Source organism: Chenopodium album, chromosome 27 (genome assembly GCF_948465745.1).
Source record: "Chenopodium album chromosome 27, dcCheAlbu1.1, whole genome shotgun sequence".
Taxonomy (NCBI): domain Eukaryota; kingdom Viridiplantae; phylum Streptophyta; class Magnoliopsida; order Caryophyllales; family Amaranthaceae; genus Chenopodium; species Chenopodium album.
The window spans coordinates 33,266,321-33,279,120 of NC_137860.1; the positions used below are offsets into that span (position 1 = coordinate 33,266,321).

At 38.4% G+C, this 12,800-nt stretch overlaps 1 protein-coding gene across 1 annotated transcript; it reads right to left on the reverse strand.

The window, feature by feature from the left end:
- Positions 1–695: 695 nt before the first annotated feature.
- On the reverse strand, positions 696–3,677 carry LOC145621218 (putative DNA helicase MCM9). The gene is made up of 4 exons (XM_081675958.1): positions 3,285–3,677; positions 3,112–3,214; positions 2,822–2,921; positions 696–2,428 (listed from the first exon to the last, which is right to left on the reverse strand). Exons 1-4 carry the CDS (start codon positions 3,419–3,421, stop codon positions 771–773), a joined length of 1,998 nt encoding a protein of 665 aa, XP_081532084.1. The 5' UTR covers positions 3,422–3,677; the 3' UTR covers positions 696–770.
- Positions 3,678–12,800: the final 9,123 nt, after the last annotated feature.

Below are 12,800 nucleotides of genomic sequence, written 5' to 3' on the forward strand. Positions count from 1 at the left end.
CTCCTGATGTAGAATTTCAAATGTTTTTAGTACGGCAATTGTAATGAGAGGAGAATTGCCTTTTCTCCCCCTTACTAAATTTGCGTTCGTGATAACTAGGCTTAAACCCTATTTACTTATAGCTCAATTCTTCAGGCTTACACCTTATTATTAGGATAATTTATTACAATTGTAATTAAATAAAGAAATAGCTTTCAGAATATTAGAGCAACTTCAATGGTAAGCTAATTAACAAATTAGCTTGTTATGCCACATAAGATTATAAGATAATCACTTTTGTAGCTAATTTCTACTCCAATGGTTAGCTAGTTGCTTGTGATTTAATTGAGTCTCAATTTGTTAATTATTTTTTTACATTTAATTTTAAAAATTTATCAACCTATCTTTTTGGCAAGTTTATTTCTCAAGCAAATTAGCTTAGCTAAGCGAATTTGCTTGACCAAGCTAATTTAATTTGGTTGCTCCAATGGTTAAGCTAATAGCTAAGGAATTTTCTAAATTGCAAGCAAGTCCCTAGCTACAACCATTGGAGTTGCTTTTAGCAGTTCAAGCTCTGAAACATGAATCTCCAGTTCCCCTCCTAAAAACTGTGTTTTCTGGTGCACAAATGTCGCCTGATGCCTACGATTGAAACTACTTGCTTGCGCATACATAAAAAAATATGTGATATATTATTAAGGCTAATTGGGATAGTAGATAGCAACCTAATCACAGTCAATATACTCAAGACAGCAGCAAATAAACCTGCTTGATACATGTGACAAGAATATTCATCCATTTAAGCTCCTCACTGCAGGAAATTCATCTACCAATTTCAGTTTTTCAAGGATAAACTTTTCTTGGTTGGCATATTCAATATCTGGATTTTCTGTGAAATTTGAATGTAAAGCATTCCCAACACTATCAACTATTGCTGAAGTAGTCATGGATGATTCAATACATAAGATAGCAGCAATGGCATCCAACTGAGTCACCTCGTTCCTGAACATTAGCCTTGCATGAGCCTGTGCTAGTCGAATCAGACTTTCCAACATTCGCACAGTGATCCTCGCAGCATTTTCTGTCCCTGATCTCCTTTGCAGTTGGTAGTAACCAGAAATTACTCTCTCAGCTTCCTTTGTAAGTACTGGCCTGAATTTCCCTTTAATATAACTAATATACCTCCTTAACATAGAAAGTGACCAATAATTTGTTAAATCTTCGGCATCTTTTACTCTGCCTGGTTCCTCCTCAGCAAGAATATGGGATGAAACGACTTTATCCCATTCGGGATTTTTGGTGTCCAATAGAACCAAAACAATATCAAATCTGCTCAGTAAGGGACCAGAAAGTGTAGTATTGACAGATAAAGGTTGGCTGGGATCATACTGTCCCTTTGGATTAGTCGCCCCAAAAACAATGGTTCTGGTACTAAGAGTTGTTACAAGACCAGCTTTTGCAATACTTATTGTTTGTTGTTCCATGGCTTCATGTATGGTAGCTCTGTCATGTTCCCTCATGCTGTCAAATTCATCAATGCAGCAAAGCCCTCCATCGGCTAATACAAGTGCCCCCGCTTCTAGCATCCATTCACCAGAATCCTTCACGGCAGTGACAGTCAAACCAGCACTTGTGCTTCCTAGTCCAGTAGTAATAACAGCTCTGTTGCTCAATTTAGCAGCAAATTTCAAGAATTGGGATTTTCCAGTACCAGGATCACCCACAAGAAGCAAATGGGATTCTCCTCTAACCTTTGTCCCCGAAACATCAACATGCTGCACACCGCCAATAAGGGTTAATGCAACAGCCAGCTTCACAGTGAACAGACCAAAAACCTGGGGACATATAGCCTTAAGAATTGCATTTCTTCCTTTCAAAGGGGTACCGCTGAATTTTTGCCAGAATATCTCGAATTTTTTTTTAATGTCATCAGGAATGTCAATCTCGGATTTTAGCTTATTGGTTTGCCTCACATGATTGGCAACCAGAGCAGGCTCAAGATCACATCTGACATCTTTCAAATCTGAAGACCATTTTGCAGTCAGAACACCAGTTATAATCACATCATCTCCAGCCTTAACAATGTCAACAAGGTCATTTTGCAAGATTACACGAATGGAACGTGGGATGGATCCAACACCCAACAGCTGGGCGCTTTCTTGGATCTTGATTTCTTGGTAATCATGGAATTTAGTGCTGTTTTCTACAAGCACAAACTTGTTACCTTCACATTCCTGGGACTTGTCTGAGAGGCAAGCCAATGGTGGCCTTATAATGTTTCCGGTTTCTAATTCAGGATAAACTGGAAAAACATTCTTGCATTTTCTACATTCATATCTCCTTTCCCCTTCAATCGTCTTGATTCCACCTGATCGTATAACAGTCCCTTTGAGGGTCAGCAGTATGTTACTATGCCGCACCCTCACCTTCCCTATGCTTGGAAAAGTCTCTACACACAAACACAACAATCAACCACGCAAACAATCAATATCAACAAAACTCCCCTTAAATCCATAAAATTGAAGCATATTCAAAAACCCATTTTGTGTTTTAAGTATGACTATACAGTGCAATTTAATATGTAATCTATCATTTAAATCAAAATCAGAAATTTACAGCAACACAAAACAATCAAATTGAACTTATGACTGCATAAAAAACATCTATTTCGCTATCAATCATGCTCGCCATTGCACATTTGCAATGTGTTGCAATCCACCAAACATTATACTTGTCAACTCACCATTAAGAAGTAATTTAACAGAAAACACATCCAAATGCAACAGATTGAACATTAGCCAAAATAAGCAATTGAAAAGAATACAGTAAAAATAAAACAAACCAGGTGATTCAAGGGGAGAGCCCAGAATATTAACGCGAACATGAACATTTTCTTTAATAGTGGAAGTTGAACCACCTTCAGAATCCTTCACAATCAACCTCTGCACAAAAAAACCCAGAAAAACCCAAATTAGAAATATACCTTCAAACTACAAACCCAGATAAAATTCTCCCTTCCAATTGCATACCCAGATAAATTAACCTCCCAAATTACAAAAATCAACCAAATTCACGCCTTAAATCCGATGAATTTTTCTGGGAAATTCGAAAATCATTAGAGTAAATCCTTACCTGAGCAGATACAGCAGCATAATTAAATTTGGGCAAATAATCAGTGGGTTTGGCGAAGATGAGCTGAGAAACTTGTAGATGATCGTTCATAAGCTCTGCAAAACTGAAATGGAAGAAATTAACAGAATGAAAGATGAGAGAGAAAAGGGTATAAGCGAGGAGAGAGAGTATACTCGATGAAAAGAGGGTAATGAAGGCGAGAATCAGGAGAGAGAATAAGAGAGCGAAGTTGGTCGGAGTGGTTGGTAGTGAGGAAGGTCACCATGTCTCTGTAAATTTCATCGTCGGCTGTTAACTCCGGCAAGTACATTTTCTGGATTTGTCGTATTTTTTGGGGGGTTTTGGAAATTAAGCGGGAAACATATCGGCTTTGTTGGGGAAATAGTTTATCAGGGCAAAATTAGTTTATTTGAATAATATTAGCTTTTTTTTATTTATTTTTTTTTTTTAATCTTTTCGTTTTATATTGATAATATCATTTTAATTAGTGTGTTTTTATCATATAATTTCCTAAATTTAAACAATTTTCTAGAGTATATTTAATGCTTATATAGTTACATGTAACTCTAAGGGATATATATAGCTAGTATTTTCTATTTTTTTTTATTTTTTTTTATGAGAACTAATATTAATATATCTTCATATAAAATATTGTTAGATTCATCTTGTTGTTTTACAATTTCATATTTTTATAATTTATGTTTATGATAAATAATTGGAAAATTTCATTTTAATAATCTCAATTTTCGTCAATATATTTTTAAAATTTCAACTTTCGTTGATTGGAATGATCTCAACTTTAGGTGCGTATTCTTTTTTCAATCCAAAAACCAAAACTTGATGATAAGTAGAGCTGTCAATTCGGGTATTCAAGTCTTGTTTGAGTCAGGTCAAATTAGGTCTCGGGTTAGATCAGGATCAGGTTATGTCGGGTCAATCTAGCTTCAGATCAGGTTCAGGTCGGGTCAATTTCAATTCAAGTTATAGCGGGTTATTCACCTTTTCGGATATAGGTCAGGTTAGATTTGAGTTAAAATCAGAATGGGTTTAATTTCAGATTGTGTTGAGTCAAGTTTGGATGGGTTAACAAGATGGTACATTCGGGTTTGGGTTAGTGTTGAGTCGGGTTCTGGTTCAAGTTTAATTTTAATAAATATCGATGTGGCCAAGTGAGCTATATAATTAAACCTTCTATAATTTGATCAAGCATCATCAAGATTTTATTAAATCTATATACGAGTAATAGAGAACAAAAGTTATATAAGTTGAACAAAAGATTTTATTAAATCGGATTGAGGGTTTACAGAATTATACCATAATATAAGCTGAATAAAAGGTAATTAAAGGTGTATAAAATTTTATGAAACCTTCCATGGCTCGTGTTCTTGTTTTAATTGGTTTGGGTACTAGTTAAGGTTAGGATTGTTTTTGGGTTGGATTAAATCGGTTGACAGTTACTATAAAATTTTATGAAACCTTCCATGGCTCGTGTTCATGCTTTTTTACGAAATTTCGAGGTTTTGAGGCCCGGTGGCGAAAAACCTATCTCAGGGTCATATAATGACGTTTGAAACCACATATGGGTGAGGAGGGATGGGTCCTTGCCAAGTTTCAGCTTCAAATGACGAGTGTCATGCCTCCTACGAGCGTTTCGACGTTTTATCGATTTTTCGTTTGCGGACTCAAAAGTCCCCCATATGGACTCTTTTGGACCCCAAATTTGGATTAGGATCACCACATGATCATTTGAACCTATGGTAAAATTTTCGGCAATTTTCGCGAAAATTGTCCGAAAGTTAATTTTTGTGATGTATAATCCACGTTTTCGGCCAAAAAACGACGTTTTGGTGACCCGGCACGGTTTGACCCAGAATTTCTCCCACACCTTAAGGGTGATGAGGGAGCGTAGTGCTTCCTACGAGCGTTTCGACGTTTTATCGATTTTTCATTCGCGGACTCAAAAGTCCACTATATGGACTCTTTTGGGCCCCAAATTTGGAGTAGGTTCACCATATGATCATTTGAACCTATGGTAAAATTTTCGGCATTTTTTCCGAAAATTGTCCAAAAGTTCATTTTTGTGATGTATATCCACGTTTTTCGTCCAAAAAACGACGTTTCACTGACCCGGCTCGGTTTGGCCCATATTTTCTCCCACACCTTAAGGGTGGTAAGGGATGGGTCCTTGACAAGTTTCAGCCTCAAATGACGAGCGTAATGCTTCATACAAGCGTTTTGACGTTTTATCGATTTTCGTTTGCGGACTCAAAAGTCCCCCATATGGACTCTTTCGTGCCCCAAATTAGGAGAAGGTTCATCATATGATCATATGAACCCATGGTAAAGTTTTCGGCAATTTTTCCAAAAATTGTCCAGAAGTCATTTTTCGTGCATGTTTTTCGCCCAAAAAACGACGTTTTGGTGACCCGGCTCAGTTTAGCCCATAATTTCTCCCACACCTTAAGGTTGATGAGAGATAGGTCCTTGACAAGTTTCAGCCTCAAATGACGAGCGTAGTGCTTCCTACGAACGTTTCGACGTTCTATCGATTTTTCATTCGCGGATTCCAAAGTCCTCTATATGGAACTTTTGGGCCTCAAATTTGGAGTAGGTTCACCATATGATCATTTGAACCTATGGTAAAATTTTCGGCATTTTTTTTTTCTGAAAATTGTCCAAAAGTTTATTTTTGTGATGTATATCCACGTTTTTCGTCCAAAAAACGACGTTTCACTGACCCAGCTCGGTTTAGCCCATAATTTCTCCACACCTTTAGGGTGGTAAGGGATGGGTCCTTGACAAGTTTCAGCCTCCAATGACGAGAGTAATGCTTCCTACAAGCGTTTCGAAGTTTTGTCGATTTTTCGTTTGCGGACTCAAAAATCCCCCATATGGACTCTTTCAGGTCCAAAACTTGGAGAAGGTTCATCATATGATCATATGAACCCATGGTAAAGTTTTCGGCAATTTTTCCGAAAATTGTCTGGAAGTCATTTTTCGTGCACGTTTTTCGTCCAAAAAACGACGTTTTGGTGACCCGGCTCGGTTTAGCCCATAATTTCTCCCACACCTTAAAGTTGATGAAGGATGGGTCCTTGACAAGTTTCAGCCTCAAATGTCAAGCGTAGTGTTTCCTACGAGCGTTTCGACGTTTTATCGATTTTTCATTCGCTGAATCAAAAGTCCCCCATATGGACTCTTTTGGGCCCCAAATTTGGAGTAGGTTCACCATATAATCATTTGAACCTATGGTAAAATTTTCGGCAATTTTCTCCAAAATTGTCTGAAAGTTAATTTTTGTGATGTATAATCTACGTTTTTCGCTCAAAAAACGACGTTTTGGTGACCTGGCACAGTTTGACCCAGAATTTCTCCCACACCTTAAGGATGATGAGGGATGGATCCTTGCCAAGTTTCAGCCTCAAATGACTAGTGTAGTGCCTCCTACGAGCGTTTCGAAGTTTTGTCGATTTTTCGTTTGCGAACTCAAAAGTCCACCATATGGACTCTTTTGGGCCCCAAATTTGGAGTAGGTTTACCATATGATCATTTGAACCTATGGTAAAATTTTCGGCAATTTTTGCGAAAATTGTCCGAAAGTTAATTTTGTGATGTATAATCCACGTTTTTCGCCCAAAAACTGACGTTTCCGTGACCTGGCTCGATTTGGCCCAGAACTTCTCCCACACCTTATGGGTAATGAGGGATGGGTCCTTGCAAAATTTTAGCCACAAATTACTAGCGTAGTGCCTCCTACAAGCGTTTTGACGTTTTGTCGATTTTTCGTTTGCGGACTCAAAAGTGCCCCATATGGACTCTTTTGGGCCCCAAATTTGGAGTAGCTTCAACTTGTGATCATATGAGCCTTTGATAAAATTTTCGGCAATGTTCCCGAAAATTGTCCGGAAGTCATTTTTCGTGCACGTTTTTCATCCAAAAAACGACGTTTCGATGACCCGGCTCAGTTTGGCCCAAAATTTCTCCCACACCTTAAGGGTGATGAGGGATGGGTCCAAGACAAGTTTTAGCCTCAAATGACGAGCGTAGTGTTTCCTACAAGCGTTCGCACGTTTTTTCGATTTTTCGTTCGCGGACTCAAAAGTCCCCAATATGGAATCTTTTGGGCCCTAATTTGGAGTAGGTTCACCATATGATCATTTGAACCTATGGTAAAATTTTCGTTTATTTTTGCGAAAATTGTTCGAAAGTTAATTTTTGTTATGTATAATCCACGTTTCTCGTCCAAAAAACGACGTTTCGGTAACCTGTCTCGGTTTTGCCCAGAATTTTCCCACACCTTATGCGTTATAAAGGATGGGTCTTTGCCAAGTTTCAGCCTCAAATGACTAGTGTATTACCTCCTACAAGCGTTTCGACGTTTTGTCGATTTTTCGTTTGCGGACTCAAAAGTCCCCCATATGGACTCTTTTGGGCCCCAAATGATCATTTGAAGCTATGGTAAAATTTTCGGCAATTTTTGCGAAAATTGTCCGAAAGTTAATTTTTGTGATGTATAACCCACGTATTTCGCCCAAAAAACGACGCTTCGGACCCGGTTTCGGTTTAGCCTAAATTTCTCCCACACCTTTAGGGTGATGAGGGATAGGTCCAAGACAAATTTCAGCCTCAAATGACGAGCGTAGTGTTTCCTACGAGCGTTTGGACGTTTTATCGATTTTTCGTTCGCGAACTGCAAAGTCTCCAATATGGACTCTTTTTGGCTTAAATTTGGAGTAGGTTCACCATATGATCATTTTGAACCTATGGTAAAATTTTCGGCAATATTTGCGAAAATTGTCCGAAAGTTAATTTTTGTGATGTATAATCCACGTTTTTCGCCCAAAAAACGACATTTCGGTGACCTGGCTCGGTTTGGCCCAGAAATTATCCTACGTCTTATGGTTGATGAGGGATGCGTCCTTGCCAAGTATCAGCGTCAAATGACTAGCGTAGTCCCTCCTACAAGCGTTTCGACGTTTTGTCGATTTTTCGTTTGCGGACTCAAAAGTCCATCATATGGACTCTTTTGGGCCCCAAACTTGGAGTAGGTTCACCATATGATCATTTGAACCTGTGGAAAATTTTCCGCAATTTTTGCGAAAATTGTCCGAAAGTTAATTTTTGTGAAGTATAATCCACGTTTTTCGCCCAAAAAACGACGTTTCGGTGACCTGGCTCGGTTTGGCCCAGAAATTCGCTCGCCTTATGGGTGATGAGCGATGCGTCTTTTCCAATTTCAGCGTCAAATGACTAGCGTAGTACTTCCTACAAGCGTTTCAATGTTTTGTCGATTTTTCGTTTGCGAACTCAAAAGTACCCCATATGGACTCTTTTGGGCCCAAAATTTTGAGTAGGTTCACCATATGATCATTTGAACCTATGGTAAAATTTTCGGCAATTTTTCCGAAAATTGTCCAAAAGTTAATTTTTGTGATGTATAATCCACGTTTTTCGCCCAAAAATCGACGTTTCGGTGACCTGGCTCGGTTTGACCCAGAAATTATCCCACCCCTTATGGGTGATGAGGGATGGGTCCTTGCTAAGTTTCAGCGTCAAATGACTAGCGTAGTACCTCCTACAAGCGATTCGACATTTTGTCGATTTTCCATTTGCGGATCAAAAGTCCCCCATATGGACTCTTTTCGTCCTCAAATTTGGAGTTGCTTCAAGTTGTGATCATATGAGCCTATGGTAAAATTTTCAGCAATTTACCCGAAAACTGTCCGAAAGTCCTTTTTCTTGATGTATAATCCACTTTTTTCGCCTAAAAAACAACGATTCGGTGACCCGGCTCAGTTTGGCCCAGAATTTCTCCCACACCTTTAGGGTGATGAGGGATGGGTCCTTGACAAGTTTCCGCCACAAATGACAAGCATAGTGTTTCCTACGAGCGTTTGGACGATTTATCAATTTTTCGTTCGCGGGCTCTAATGTCCCGAATATGGACTATTTTGGGCCCCAAATTTGGAATAGGTTCACCATATGATCATTTGAACCTATGGTAAAATTTTCAGCAATTTTACCGAAAATTGTCCGAAAGTTCATTTTTGTGATGTATAATTCACGTTTTTCGCCCAAAAAACGACGTTTCGGTGACTTGGCTCGGTTTGGCCCAGAATTTCTCCTACACCTTATGGGTGATGAGGGATGGGTCCTTGCCAAGTTTTAGCCTCAATTGACGAGCGTAGTGCCTCCTACATGCGTTTCGACGTTTTTTCGATATGTCATTCGTAGACTCAAAAGTTCCCCATATGGACTCTTTTGGACCCCAAATTTGGAGTAGGTTCATCATATAATCATATGAACCCATGGTAAAATTTTCGGCATTTATTCGAAAATTGTCCGGAAGTCTTTTTTCGTGATGTATAATCCTTGTTTTTTCGCCCAAAAAATGACGTTCGGTGACCTGGCTTAGTTTGGCCCATAATTTCTCCCACACCTTAAGGGTGGTGAGGGATGGGTTCTTGCCAAGTTTCAGCTTCAAATAACGAGTGTCGTGCCTCTTATGAGCGTTTTGACGTTTTATTGATTTTACGTTCGCGGACCCAAAAGTCCCCTATTTGGACTCTTTTGGGCCCCAAATTTGGAGTAGGTTCATCATATGAACCTATTATATAATTTTCGGCAATTTTTCCAAAATTGTCCGGAAGTCAATTTTCGTGATGTTATAATCCACGTTTTTCGCCCAAAAAACGACGTTTCGGTGACCCTGCTCGGTTTGGCCCAGAATTTCTCCTAACCTTATGGGTGATGAGGGATGGATCCTTGCTAAGTTTCAGCCTCAAATGACGAGCATTGTGCCTCCTACAAGCGTTTCGACGTTTTGTCGATATTTCGTTGCGGACTCAAAAGTTCTCCATATGGAATCTTTTAGACCCCAAATTTGGAGTAGGTTCATCATATGATCAAATGAATTACCGGAGGGCATTAAGGATCACGGTAAAAATCTTGGTAATTTTTATTTCCATGCGAAAAAAGGTCAAAAAATAACAAAATTGAAGGCTATATCCAATTTTTTTGAAGAAACATTAAGGTTTTGGGGACCGGTAACAAAAAGCCTTTAGACGCTACGAAATACATCTCGGGGTCATTTAATGCTGTTTGAAACCATATATGATCATTATATGTTGTCATAAATGTCCGTGTTAGGCTTGAGTTTACGATAGCGGTGCAAGTTTCAAATTGGTAAAATGACCGTATAAGGATATGTTGGATTATTCCACCAAACCAATTGGACTTCCTGAGAGTATTAGGGACCATGGTAAACATCTTGGTAATTTTTATTTTCAGGCGAAAAAAGATCAAAAAATTACAACATTAAATCCTATAATCCACACTTTTAAAGGAAATATTGAGGTTTAGGGACATGTGGCGAAAAGCCTTGAGACCCTAAGGGATACATCTTGGGGACATATAATGGTGTTTGAAACCATATATAATCACTATATGTTGTGTTGAACGTTCATGGAATGATTGAGTTTATGAATCACTACGAGTTGTGAACGGGTAAAATGACCGTTTGAGGGCATATTGGATGGTTCCACTGACTTAATATTACTCCCGGAGGATATTAGGGATGGTAAAAATCTCGGAAATTTTTATTTCCGGGCGAAAAAAAGTCAAAAAATTACAAAATTGAAGGCTATATCCAAGCTTTTTTGGGAAATTTTATGGTTTTAGGGTCTGATAGCGAAAAGGGTTGAGACCCCTAAGGGATACATTTCGGGGTTCTATAATTTCGTTTGAAACCATATATGATCATTATATGTTATCATAAACGTCCGTGGTAAGCTTGAGTTTACGAAATCACTACAAGTTGTGAACGGGTAAAATGACCGTTGTAGGGCATTTTAGATGGTTCCACTGACCCAATTATACTCCCTGAGGATATTAGGGAATATGGTAAACATCTCGGAAATTTTTATTTTCGGGCAAAAAAATGTCAAAAAATTACAAAATTTAAGGCTATAATCCACGCTTTTGGAAACCCGGTGCCGAAAAGCCTTAAGACCCTAAGGGATACATCTCGGGGTCATATAATTCTGTTTGAAACCACATATGATTATTATATGTTGTCATAAACATCCCCAGTAAGTTTGAGTTGACGAAGTCGCCGCAAGTTATGAACGGGTAAAATTACTGTTTAGTTAATGGTATATTGGATGGGTCCACCGACCCAATTAGACTCTTGGATGGTATTAGGGACCATGGTAAACATCTCGACAATTTTTAGTTCCATACGAAAAAATTTCAAATAATTACAAAATTGAAGGCTATAATCCACACTTTTTGAAGAATTTTGAGGTTTCGGGTGGCGAAAAGCCTTGAGATCCTAAGGGATCTATACATCTCGAGGTCATATAATGACGTTTGAAACCATATATGATCATTATATGTTGTCAAAAACGTCCGTGGTAGGCTTGAGTTTACAAAATCACTCCAAGTTGTGAACGGGTAATATGACCGTTTAAGGGCATATTGGATGGTTCCACCGACCCAATTGGATTCTCGGAAGGTATTAGGGACTTTGGTAAATATCTTGGTGATTTTTATTCCCGGGCGAAAAAAACTCAAAAAATTACAAAATTGAAGTCTATAATCCACGCTTTATTAGGAAATTTTGAGGTTTAGAGGCCTGTAGCGAATATCCTTGAGACCCTAAGAAATATATCTTAGGGTCACATAATTCCGTTTAAAACCACATATGATTATTATACTTCCTCCGTTTTCTTTTACTTGCAACACTTCCCTAAAAAGGAAATGTCACAATACTTGCAACACACTATAAAAGGAAAGTTATTTTAGGGAAAAACTATACTATGTCCCTTATTTAAAGCACATGACCCACTAAATTACACTCCTAACAACCACTCATCCCATTTAAAAGTGTATTATATCATGTGAATCCCACATTTCTTAAATACCGTGAAAAAGTGTGTGTTGCATCTAAAAGAAAACGGAGGAAGTATGTTGTCATAAACGTTCGTGGAAGGGTTGAGTTTACGAAATCACTACAAGTTGTGAACGGGTAAAATGATCGTTTAAGGGCATATTGGATGATTCCACCGACCCAATTGGATTGTTGGGGGTATTAGGGACCATGGTAAACATCTCGGCAACTTTTATTTCCGGGCGAAAAAAGTCAAAAAATTACAAAATTGAAGGCTATAATCCACGCTTTTTGAGTAATTTTGAGGTTTTGGGGTACGGTGGCGAAAAGCCTTGAGATCCTAAGGGATACATCTCAGGGTCATATAACGCCGTTTGAAACCATACATGATCATATTATGTTGTCATAAACGTCCGTGGTAGACTTGAGTTTACGAAATCATTACAAGTTGTGAACGGGTAAATTGACCTTTTAAGGGCATATTGGATGGTTCCACCGACCCAATTGTACTTCCGGAGGATATTAAGGGCCATGATAAACATCTTGGTAATTTTTAGTCTTGGACGAAAAAAGGTCAAAAATTACAAAATTAAAGGCTATAATCCACGCTTTTTGAGGAAATGTTGAGGTATGAGGGCCTAGTGGCGAAAAGCCTTGAGACCAAAAGGTATACAAGCTAAATCAGATCGTGATTTTACAGATTTTCACAAGGATATAAGTTGAACAAAAGACATATATATTTTATTAAACCTTCCATGACTCGGGTATAGGTTCTAATTGAGTCAGGTACTAGTTCGGG

Bases quoted from the DNA above. Each gene is read 5' to 3' on its own strand.
- LOC145621218 (XM_081675958.1), bottom strand. From the start codon at position 3,421: ATGTACTTGCCGGAGTTAACAGCCGACGATGAAATTTACAGAGACATG. The intron at 3,215-3,284 runs GTATACTCTCTC...CTTCCATTTCAG, and splicing joins CATTACCCTCTTTTCATCGA to TTTTGCAGAGCTTATGAACG. The intron at 2,429-2,821 runs GTTTGTTTTATT...GTTTGTGTGTAG, and splicing joins CTCTCCCCTTGAATCACCTG to AGACTTTTCCAAGCATAGGG.